This window comes from Mustelus asterias, chromosome 12 (genome assembly GCF_964213995.1).
Source record: "Mustelus asterias chromosome 12, sMusAst1.hap1.1, whole genome shotgun sequence".
NCBI lineage: Eukaryota > Metazoa > Chordata > Chondrichthyes > Carcharhiniformes > Triakidae > Mustelus > Mustelus asterias.
Window position 1 is genome coordinate 19332421 of NC_135812.1, and position 12996 is coordinate 19345416.

General features: G+C 44.7%; 1 protein-coding gene across 1 annotated transcript in view; it reads right to left on the bottom strand.

Moving 5' to 3' along the window:
* Positions 1-1737: 1737 nt before the first annotated feature.
* Positions 1738-12996, bottom strand: part of blmh (bleomycin hydrolase) — a 105231-nt gene continuing 93972 nt past the window's right edge. Inside the window, exon 12 of the mRNA XM_078224905.1 lies at positions 1738-1976. Coding sequence (XP_078081031.1) covers positions 1828-1976 — 149 coding nt within the window. The 3' untranslated portion in view covers positions 1738-1827. The remainder of the gene's footprint in view (positions 1977-12996) is intronic.

Genomic DNA, 12996 nt, shown 5'->3' on the forward strand with positions numbered 1-12996 from the left:
ACCTCGTTAGCAACTTAATGTTTCTCAGTTTTTTTCTCTATACATTTGAGTAGATAATGGGGCAGCGAGCCTGCACCAACATTTACACAAGCATGTGTGGCGTAGGTCTGCTATTGTAGCAATTCAGTCGTCAGATTTACTATCCTGTTTTCCCAAGTTCAGTTTCTCAGAACTGGCTTTCATTCGAATCTAGTTAAAAGTAAATATAGAATGATGTTGCTTGGGGCAATAATTACTTTGAACAGCAAGGACATGGCAATTTCCACATACTGGGTTCCAGATTCCTGCTGTACACTTACATAGGATGTCAAGTGAAGGCAGATAAGGAATTTAAAGACCAGCCACAATAGGTCACTTGTCCAGATCTTAGTGACTGGCTTCGTTGTGATATTGACCGAGGCGTGGAGAAAAATCTCTCGTGGCTGAGAATGACTACGCAGGCTGGAATGTTATGGCTGTTTGTGCCGGCGATATTTTTCCCCATCCCGCCATAGTGAACAGAGATTTGGTTGGCCGCCAAATTCTCCGACCTCGCTGCAGCAGGAGCGTGGCGCGGACGGCCGGTAAGATCGCACCGAGAGTTCTTGGGAAATTTAACAAGTGGAGAGTACAATGACAAACGTGGCAAAGGGAGTAACACAAAAGTGGGCCAAAATGGTTAACTTGTGCATTTTTGACTATGGGAAAAATTGGGATAACCTGTGAGGCCAAGAAAAGGGCATGCATTCCCCTCTGGGAATCTGTGTCAGAAGGATGTTGAAAAAAATAGGATATTCAATAAAGTCTCTTCCCTGGTATATAGCAAGGAATGTGTATCATTTCTTCAGAATGTCATTACCTCGCATTCATTAGATTGCATGTAAGGTTTAGACTAAAGAGGGCAAGTAGGGATGGGCAATAATTGCTGGCCTAGCCAGTAATGCCCACATCCCATAATGTAATAAAAATAAACTATAGGGTGCGATCTTACCGCCCGTTCATGTCTCGCTCCCACTGCAACAAGGACAGAGAATTTGGCGCCCAGCCAAATCTCCATTCATTGCAGCTGGATGGGAAAATCGCGAACAGTCAGAAAATTTTGGCCTATAACTTAAGATCCATACTGTTGCCCATAGTCACTGCATCTGTCTCACTTTATATATCGTCAGAGGTGACTTGATGCAGCCACTGGGTATTTTACTGGGTGGCACGGGTGACACAGTGGTCAGCACTGCTGCCCCACAGGGCCAGGGATCCGAGTTCGATTCCGGCCTTGGGTCACTGTCTGTGTGGATTTTGCACATTCTCCCTGTGTCTGCGTGGGTTTCCTCCGGGTGCTTCCCCCAAAGATGTGCGGGTTAGGTGGATTGGCCATGCTAAATTGACCCTAGTGTCAGGGGGATTAGCAGGGTAAATATTGGGGTTTCGGGGATAGGGCCTGGGGGGGGGATTGTGATCGGTGCAGACTCAATGGGCCGAATGACCTCATTCTGCACTGTAGGGATTCTATGATTCTGTAACAGCTCTGTCCCTTACCTTGAGAAACTTAACAAATCCATTTATTGAGCAAAAACAAACACTAGATGTATACTTACTGAAAATACTGTCCCATCTTTGTTGAGATTGGAAAGCGGCACACTGTTTTTGAAAGATTCTACACTTCAGGGTGACAAAACAGGAATACTTTTGTCAAAAGTCCATAATTTTGTATCTTACAATGGTAGTTCGACAATGAGAAAAAAAAATTCCAGCTCAGAGTAAGAATGAATATATTTTTATTTGGAATTTTAAAAGAGTAGCAAGGAGAATGTAAAAACATTCTTGTAAAATGAAGGCAGTCTTGACTGTTTATGCTAGGGCGCCCATTGGGTCCCAGGCTGGAAGAACTTTGGGTTCCTGTTCCATCACTTTCAGAATCTCTGCTGGGACATACTTCTTATCCACAACCACCTCAAAGATGTATTCGGTGAACCAATCGTCCGATAAAACCAGGTAACCTTTTCAAAACAAAAGCAAATTAATTAATCCTCTGAATAGAATAGGATAAAATAAAGTTTAAAGTTTATTTATTAGTGTCACAAATAGGTTTACATTAACACTGCAATGAAGTTACTGTGAAAATCCCCGAGTCGCCACACTCCGGCACCTGTTCGGGTACACTGAGGGGGAATTTAGCATGGCCAATGCACCTAACCAGCACGTCTTTCGGACTGCGGGAGGAAACTGGAGCACCCGGAGGAAGACATGGGTAGAACGTGCAGACTCCGCACAGACAGGATCCAAGCTGGGAATCGAACTCGGGTCCCTGGCGCTGTGAGGCAGCAGTGCTCACCACTGTGCAATGGGCCATCCCCTAGAATAGAATAGAATAGAATCTCTACAGTGCAGAAAGAGACAATTTGGCCCATCGAGTCTTCACCAGAATTGAACTCGGGACCCTGGCACTGTGAGACAGCAGTGCTAACCCACTGCGACACCATGACAGGAGAATATTTCTGTTCTGAAAACTGCTACAGGGAAACAAAAGGCTATGGGGGAAATTCTTGAAAAATTTGTCATTCCTTTACCTGATGGCGTATTCAAAACACAGAACATCTTGACCTTGCGTATCTCGGTCACACACAAAGGAATCTATTCACAATTGCCTCCTTCTGCAAGGCTGCCAGCAATATTCCTTGATTTATATATTTTCACCAGTGATGTCTACTGATATGGACTTTGTCTTACGTGTACATTTGATTACACTCTCATGTCACTTCTCAGGCATCCATGCTGAGCCCAAAGATCCATTTACTTTTCACCGCCTTAAAGCTAATTTCTTTCCTCGTAAGATTTATAAAGTAGAACATTAATCAACTCCCTTCATTTAAGCAACAAATAAATTTGACGAGAAAATTTGACATTCTGATTTTTAAGGCACATCTTCAAAATGCTAACAGAATTTTAATCTTTCTTTTAAAGTTTATTTATTATTGTTACATCAACTGCAATGAAGTTTCTGTGAAAATCCCCTAGTTGCCACGCTCCGGCGCCTGTTCGGGTACACCGAGGGAGAATTTAGCACGGTCAATGCACCCTAACCAGCTCGTCTTTTGGACTGTGGAAGGGAACTGGAGCACCCGGAGGAAACCCACGTAGGCATGGGGAGAAGGTGCAGATTCCGCACAGCCAGTGACCCGAGCTGGGAATCGAACCCGGGTCCCTGGCACTGTGAGGCAGCAGTGTTAATCACTGTGCCGTCATACCACAGTCGCATACTGTAGAGTTTATTTACTGTTAACTCCTGCTGGAAAATGGCCAACCTTTTGGCTTGTTTTAGATTTTTTTCACCTGTCATACCACTTGTCAATTGCCTATTTTATTGAACTTAAGTTCATGTATACTTTGTGGTTCTCATGTTACTCAGATGCAAGTGTTCAAATCCCCACTATGTGGCCAAGATAAGGAAAGCACTCCACAGCTGTTTCCCCATTGGTAAATTCTCAGTTTAGTCCCTTCATGGCACGGTGGCACAGTGATTAGCACTGCTGCCTCACTGCGCTATGGACCTGGGTTCAATTCCAGCCTCGGGTCACTGTCTGTGTGGAGTTTGCATGTTCTCTCAGTGTCGGTGTGGGATCCCCCTGGGTGCTCCGGCTTCCTCCCACGTTCCAAGTGGATTGGCCTTGCTAAATTGTCCCTTAGTGTCCCAAGAGGTGCAGGTTAGGTGGATTGGCTATGCTAAATAGCCCCTTAGTGTCCCAGGATGTATAGGTTAGGGGATTAGTGAGGTAAATGTGTGGGGTTATGGGGATAGTGGGGGGGATTAGTGAGGTAAATGTGTGGGGTTATGGGGATAGTTGGGGGGGGCGCCATGGGTAAGATGCGCCGTCGGAACGTCAGTGCAGATTCGATGGGCTGAATGGCCTCCTTCTGTACTGTAGGGGTTCTATGATTCTATGCCGCCCACAAAGGTAAAGTCGCCATAGTACCAGATGACCACAGGCTGCTCTCTCCCTTTTGAGGTGGTGATTTAACCTGAGGATCACCACACCTCAGGCAAGGAGCAAGATCATGAATAACCCCAGCTGGCACAGGAATTGAACCTGCGCTGTTGGAGGTGCTCTGCATTAGCTGTCCAGCCAACTGAGCTAAACCGAAATATCCTGTCTAGGCCCCTCAGAGTTTTGTACACCTCAACTGGGTCGCCCCCCTCGGCTTTCTCTGTTCTAAGGGAGTCCACCCTAATTTATCCAATCCGACCCCCAGTGCTGCAACTTTCAAGCCCTGGCAGCATTCTTGTAAATCTAAAGTGAGTATGTGGAGTCCCTCCCCCAGAGAGTGGTGGAAGTAAGGTCATTGAATATTCTTAAAGCTGAGTTAAGTAGATTGTTGGTTAACAAGAGAGTCAAAGGGCATAGCGGGATAGGAAGGGAAGCGATGTTGAGGCCACAATCAGATCAGCCACAATCTAATTGAATGGCAGAACAGGCTTGAGGGGCCGAATGGCCTACGTCTGCTCCTAATTCATACATATATTAATTAGTGCACACAGTCCGAAGAAGTGCAGGTTAGGTAGATTAGCCATGGTGAATGTATGTGCGGGGTTAAGGGAACGGGGGGGGGGGGGGGGTGGATGGTGGGCCTGAGTGGGATTTCGGACAGTCGGTGCAGACTCGATGGGCTGAATGATCTCCTTCTAAAATGTAAGGGTCCCATGGAAACAGATGCTCTGTGGAATTATTAGGGTGCGAGGTGTTGCACTAGAATGCGGTACAGGCAGCAAGCGGAGGACATGCAGTAACAGTGGCAGTATAAATAAAATACAAAACTTAATGCCCTACAAGGAAGCACAACACAAAATCAGTAAAAGTATAACAAGGAACCAGATGAATAATCAATAGCGCGTGACCTTCCAACATTTCTTTAATGCAGCATCAAATTTTGGTAAATGAAACTTTTATGAACTAACAAAATAACTTTCCATTCCGCTGGGCTATCTCTAAAATCAATTTCATTAAAGGAATATCTGTGCGGCCATCTTAAAATCGGATTTTAAAAATCACTGTCTACACCGCAACATAACTGCAGTCCATTCTGTACCTATTTTAATCCTAGGGTATGGTTAATAATTTTACACTACAGAGGAAGTCTAACTTTGTGAGTTTTTGTTAAAAAAAGAGTAGCTGTCATCTGGAGTTGGCCTTTGTTACCGATTCCTAAGCAGGGTTGTCAATAATTGAAAGCAGGGAAGTGATGAAATTAGCATTCCTGCATCTATTCGCTCAGGTTAATACTCCAGCTATGCGACAGGCACAAGGTTACTATGCAACAGTGGCGGGATTTTCCGGCCGCGCTCGCCCCAAGACTGGAAAATCCCGCCCAAAGTCAATGGACCTTTGCATGGTCTTTTCCTGCCCGCTATAATTCCCGTGGCAGATGAGATGGGAAAATTCCTGGGTGTCAGCTTTCATGGTTGGAATAGTGTAGATTAGAGGGGCTTTAGATTGGTACCACTGGTCGGCGCAACATCGAGGGCCGAAGGGCCTGTACTGCGCTGTAATGTTCTATGTTCTATGGTGCAGTGTGAATGGAAGCTACTGTTGAATAAAATCTTCCAGTTTTCTGGCCATTAAAAGTTTATTCACACATAGTAAGTAGTCTCACAACACCAGGTTAAAGTCCAACAGGTTTATTTGGTAGCACGAGCTTTTGGAGCGCTGCTCCTTCATCAGGTGCCTACCCCAGTCCAACGCTGGCATCTCCACATCATATTCACACATAACTACTATTATAACATGACATTCATCCGGAACTGGCTGGGAAATGTTTTTGCAGAGTTCTCCATTTTATTGAATTGAATTTATCTATTTGTTCTACTTGCAACTCTCCAAATGCCAGGAAAACATTTTCCAAGAATATACATTTCAAATTCTTTGCGGGGGATTTTCCACCTCCCCTGCGGCATGTTTTCCAGTAATGGAGGCGACTCGCCATTGGCCGCTGGTGGGATCTTCCAGACCCGCCGCTGTCTATGGTGCTTTTGTGTAGCTCGCCCGTTCATCCCGGGGGTGGGGTGGGGGGTGGGATGTCATCATTTGTGAGACTGGAAAATCCTGCTGGTGGGAAGGGCTGGAAACAAAAATCTCACCCTTTGTTATAGCACCAGCTTAGCTATTGCTTCACGTACCCATTACTGCTCATTAACAGTCATGGAATGGGAAAGTTACCGGAAGCATTGGACAGTGATTCTGAGCCAAAATAGAATCAGAGAATCCTACAGTGCAGAAAGAGGCCATTCGGCCCATCGAGTCTGCACTTACAACAATCCCACCAAGGCCCTATCCCCATTACCCCATGCATTTACCCTAGCTAGTCCCCCTGATACTAAGGGCCAATTTAGCACGGCCAATCCACCTAACCTGCACATCTTTGGACTGTGGGAGGAAACCGGAGCACTCGGAGGAAACCCACACAGACACGGGGAGAACGTGCAAACTCCGCATAGTCACCCAAGCTGGGAATTGAACCCAGGTACTTGGCACTGTGAGGCAGCAGTGCTAACCACTGTGACACCCCAATATACTGTAATATTTTCAGGCAAAAACAGATCAAAAAACCAAAGCCACTGAAAGCAGCTTTAAAAAAGTCCAACCGGGACACTTGCAGGATTTTAAATATTATAAAATTCCTCAAACTGGTGAAACAGTTTGAAACAAAATGTTATCACTTTATGTCATGCTGCAAATTTAATTCCAAAACTACTTGGAAGTAGCATTTTTATGTTGTGTTTTGCTTGGACTGGCAAATGTTTTCACGAAAAGTGGAGTTTTAGAAAAAATTCGACAGCATTTAATGTCCTCCATATTGTAATCTCGTAATCAGATAACTTTAATTTGTCGACTCGGATGCCAACTGTCCAAAGTACTTCAACACACAAATAAACTCAATCCCAGACTAAACATCTGACTTCCTCCTGTTGGGGTTGTGCTCCTCTAAAATGTGACAAATGATGGTGCTAATGAACAAGACATCAGCCTCAGAGACAAATTAGCAGTTGTGATCAGTTATCTTACTTCGGGTATGCTATTAATTAGGAACTAATTTGTCATAGGCTGACATTCATTAGGGCTGTAAGTCGTTACATTACAGAGGAGCAAGATCCTAATCCGTGGATAGTTATATTTTGAGCCTTGGGATTAGTTTATTTGTGTGTTGGAGTAGTTTGGACGGTTGGCATCAACATTAATCGACTGAGGCACATCTTACTATATATTGGATTAACACTTTTGACGATCATAGAATCATAGAATCCCAACAGTGCAGAAAGAGGCCGTTCAGCCCATCGAGCCTGCGCTGGCAGCAATCGCACCCAGGCCCTATCCCTGTAACCCCAAGTATTTACCCTGCTCATCCCCCTGACACTCGAGGGCAATTTAGCATGGCCAATCCACCTAACCTGCACATCTTTGAGAGTGTGGGAGGAAACCGGAGCACCCGGAGGAAACCCAAGCAGACACGGGGAGAACGTGCAAACTCCACACAGACAGTGAGCCGAGGCCGGAATTGAACCCGGGCCCCTGGCGCTATGAGGAAGCAGTGGTAACCAGTGTGCCACCGTGCTGGCCCTATGCCATCGTGCTGTCTCCCCCCCCGTGCTGTATTTGATAACAGTATCTTACACTGAAGAAGCCAGTAATTGTCCAAATTGGGACTGATCCTTCGTGTTATCTGCCCATTTATTCATTAACGCAAGATGACTAAATGGTTCAAGAAGAATTTAATTTTTTTGGCTGTTAACTGGGGTCCAAAAGACGTGCTGGTTAGATGCATTGGCCATGCTAAATTCTCCCTCAGTTTGCCCGAACAGGTGCCGGAGTGTGGCGACTAGAAGATTTTCGCAGTAACTTCATTGCATTGTAACTTCATTAATGTAAGTCTACTTGTGACACTAATCAATAAACTTTAAACTTAAAAAAACTCTTTAAACTTTCCATCTTGTGTCCAGCTCTCACCTAACCATCAACAACTGCCATACTCTAGCATAGAAGTACATAATGTAACTGGGTTGTTCTGTTGCTGTCACTAAAGTACTCTGTAACCACGGTCAAATGAGCCTCCCTGATCCTGCCCCATCTGCCAGCAACTATTCTTCTCACAAGTTTGAGAACTTGACAAAGATCTAACATTGTACTTGGCAAGTTTTATACTGGAAAGGAATCCTTATAATCAATTATTTATAATTGAGGACTGAAACGTTGCTAAAAGGAATCCTGAACTCTCCGAGAAACATATGTTCTATTAATATCTCATTCAAAGAATTGGTCTACCTAATGTCATAAAATGCCAACGCACACCCAGACACAATCTGACAGCTGCAATTTATCTATGTTTTATTTATTTAATATATTATATTTGCACACACAACTGTTACCATTATAAAGTTCTGCTTCCACATCTTGTAATGGAGATTACTTATTTAAACTTTTAACACTGTAATTCTACCCCCGCCTCTCAATGTGACAGAAACACCATTGGTGGGTGGGTATCATTCCGTGACATATTTACGTGGCAGTTTCCATTATAAATGAGAATGAGAGATTTATTATAGATGTATAAAAATAATGATCAAATCTATGACTTTTAAAGGGAATCTACATGGGGGGGGGGGGGGGGGGGGGGTGGGTTTCCGTCCCAGTTTTTGGCGGGCAGGAATGGCAGAGGGGACAGAGAATCTGCCTTCACTTTCCCCTTTACCTGGAGGTTACACTTAGTCCTGATTCCTGAGACGCAATGCCATAACAGACGGAATTGTGATTTATTATTGTTTCATGACTGCAGACACTTCCTGTCGACTTATCCTATTGTATAATTCCTATTTAAAGCAGAAACTGTCTATATACAATTATCATTCCGTGTTTACACCCTCTGTCATCAAAAACATTACATCGCCACGCATGGCAGCGGGTGTAATTATAGCACGACAGGTTCATAGAAACAGTTTCCATTATAAATGTGGACAATATCATTTATAATGGGAATGTAAAAATACACAATGTACACCACTAAAGAGGGGACTGAATTATGTCTCCATGCCAGAGCTTAGTTACCTCAACCCATTAACTTTCCTCACTTGAAGACTGACACTTCACGACAGCGGATTGACTAGTCTTCACAGAATCGCGAGATATCTGTGGATGAGTTAAGGCTATTTGGTTCATCACAATTCAGCTGCTGCTAATCAATCTCCATATTCCCCTTTACTGCATTTACTTCTCTAAATGATCCATCACTTTGCCCAGAGGTCCACTCCAAGGGCTGACACATAATGAAGAACTTCCCGATATGATTCCTAAAGTTACTGTCATTAATTTGATTCTGTGTGCCTCTTCCGACACTCGGAGTTTAAAGTATTGACTGTTTATTACCACTATAAGATCTTTTCTCAGATGCTTGCTATCCAGGGTTTAAAGCCTGTGTCTCTCCTCAGACCTGTTGCTAGGAATCAGTCTCATGCCTCTTCTTCGAAATTCTGCCAGAACTTGAATATCGCCCTTGTTTCTCAGTGACCAGAACTGTACACAGTACTCGAGGGTTCAGTCTGACAAGAGGCCTGTATAGTTAATCATGACCTCCCTTGACTTGTATCCTGATGTTTCGTCTATGTAGTTAAACATTCTACAGTCTTGGTGCGAAATTTTGTACAGTTCTGTACAAGGCACACACTAGCAATCAGAGAGTTTACAGAATGGTAAATATTTGAAAAAAACATCCAAAATCACTTGTATTTCTCGCAACTATAAAAGTTAATTATAAACACCCAATAAATGTGAACTGGCGCAAACTGCTCTACATGTGAAGTGGTTGGTTGGTTCTGAATTGTGCTAATTTCAAGTAATGTCGCCATTCTGCCAGTTTTTCCCCCTGCTTTCCATCTCCCCTCCTATGTCTCCAATTTTATGCTGACACTTCCACTTGGCGGCACAGTGGTTAGCACTGCTGCCTCACAGCGCCAGGGACCTGGGTTCAATTCCGGTTCAGGTCACTGTCTGCAGGGAGTCTGCACATTCTCCCTGTGTCTGCGTGGGTTTCCTCCCACTGCCTGAAAGACGTGCTGTTAGATGCATTGGCCATGCTAAATTCTCCCTCAGTGTAACCTGAACAGTTGGCAGTGTGGCAACTAGGGGATTTTCACAGCAACTTCATTGCAGTGTTAATGTAAGTCTACTCGTGACACTAATAAATAAACTTTAAACACTTCAGCATAACAATGAGATTCAAAACAATTTAAACAAGCCTCAGCCACACTCATTTGCACACTCCTTGAGTGTTACTGATGGCCATGGGCAATCGTTAATAGATCGTCCCGTGGTCCTTAGAGAATACGAGCTCCCCTATTGAGCGAGTAGAGGCTCGCCCAATAGGGAAGGAGCAGCGGGGGCCGGGGGGATTTAAAACCAGCTGGCTCCACTCAGGCCAGCAGTCAATAGGCCCAGGGCCGACCTGTGCACTGTAGCCGCTGAACGGCATTCCAAACACACTGTGAATAAAAGGTGATTGGTGACGGAAGACTGACCTTGGTCAGATTATTACACTGAAATAATCTTTCAATCCAATCTATCATTAACATTTGAACTATTAAAGAGGTGATCCTTATGATCATAAGGAAAGTTTGTGTTTGCACTTATTTCACACCTTATGACTTTAGGAGATCCCAAATTACAACCAAGGAATTTCTTCTGAAGCATAGTTACTACAGCAGAATGTGAAAACACAGCATCAATTTGCGCACAGAAAGTTCCCACAAACAATGCTGGCCCATAGCGTCCGAACACCAGGGCATTGTGTCTGGGGGGTGGGGGTTGCTCCAAAGATGTCCTGGGGAATACCCTACCCTAGTATGTTCCCAGGTAAGGATTGCGTGATAATTGTCTGGGAAGTTCAAACTTACGATGGGCAATTGCCCCGTATTAGAGGATTTCAAAATGCTTTGGGATTCAAAACACTAATAAAGACCAACAGAACAGAGTGGGTTAGCTTAGGATAAGCATAAGGATCACAGACTGCCTTATTCATATATTTTACAGAGGTACTGTGTTCATAGAAACACATATTACCACAATTAGAGAATTTAAACATGAATTTCTGAAAAGTATGTTTGTTACAGCTTGGCTGGTGGCACAGAGTTCTAAGACATCAAGGGAAATAGACCAGTAAAGTGAACCACATCCCTTATAACAACACACCTATAGCAGTATAACTCTTATCGACACGAGCGCTAGACAGTCTTTATGAATAGAAAATTCAGAAGCCAAGGGCAAAGCTAGTGAACTCAGACACCCTAATGAATAGACAAAGCCTTCGACCAGATAAGAGTGTCTGGAACAGGCAACAGGTGGCCATGGCAAATTCAGGCAGAAACCACGAGCACTTATTGTTCCCATGTTGTCTGAGAATATCTGTAATTGGCCAAGGTATATGACATCTACTAATTTTGATCTGTACTAATGATGATTGGTTCATTTCTGACTGGAATGAGCCAGTGGACATGTAAAATGACTTTTGGAAATTGTATAATTATATTGCTGATGCAATGTAACTTCAGAGAAGTGTTGGGCTGCCCAATCCAATTTTTTGATCAGCATACGTTGATCAAAGAACTTCTTTCACCAGGATACTGCAGTCACAAATATTAGCTAAAGTTAAGCTCAATACTTAGCCTCGGAAAAAACACGTACACCCCGCAAACGGAACCATCTAAAAATCTGATTTCAATCGCAAACTTCGGATGGTTCCAACTGTGTTACAGCAATAGTTACCAAGAAACAGAAGGAACAAAAACACTTCTAGCTTGCACTGACCTCCCCTAACCTTGCGTGGGACACCCTCACCACTCCAACTACTGCCTACCCCTCACTTTGCTCCCAAATCCACAAAAGACACCCATCTCTCATGGGACTCCACTCTGACTCCACAAACGAACACACAATAGGATCACCCTCCCCCCCACCCATGGACTCCCCACCCATGACCCCCCCCACAGATCGCCCACTCAACAATCGCAAACTGCACAAGACCCCACAACCAACAAACCCCCACTCCAACCTGACAGGGACTTCAATTCAACAATCCTACCCAAACCTACAGGGAACCTCCCAACTGACAGTCTACCTCTGACTGACAAGGGACCCCCCACTTGTATAGGACCTCCCGACTGCCAGCTGATCACCCCCAACACCCACAGAACCTCCTGACCGACAGCCCCCCACCCCACCTTCTCCTCCTACCTCCGCTGGACTTCCCGACCAACTATGCCCCCTGAATTACCTCCTTCCCCACTGAGTGATCCCCCTCCCCATTGATGAACCTTCTCCCGCCCCCTCAACTGGACCCACCTCAACTGATCCTCCTCCCCCGGCCCCTCCCCATGGCTCACCCTGTCCGCTCCATCTGACCTCAGCAACGGACCCTCTGACCCTGATTGTGCCCACCCTTCTCTGACCACCACTCCCATGATCGACCCTCCCTAATCCTACCTACTTATCTCATACACTTACCTTCTCCCTGGCTTGGACCTTTATGCTTATTTATTTACTTAGCTGCTGTAGTGAAAAAAGGAAACATGGCTTATTTGCCTTTGATTCTACAGCTCCCATTCCTACCATCAAGGGCGCGCTGCACTGCACGGATCTCACCTGCCTGAGTTACAATGTTGGGTGGGACAGGAACGTCAGGATTTGAATGTAAGAAATTAGAATAGCGATTCAACTCAATTGGCACTCTACTTGAAGGCCGGAATTTTACCGGCATGAACCTCGGGCAGACGTGCCGGTAAAATTCCGCCTGAAGTTATGGCTCAATGAGATAAATATCCCAGTGATCTGCATGGCAATGTTGAGTGAGGGACAAATGTTTGTCACTCAGGGAGAATTCTTCAAACAGTCCAGTTGGAGTTTTTATTTCCACTCGAGAGAGTAAATGAATGTCTCATCCACCTCTGACAAGCGCATCAACACTGCACTGAAATGTCATTCTACC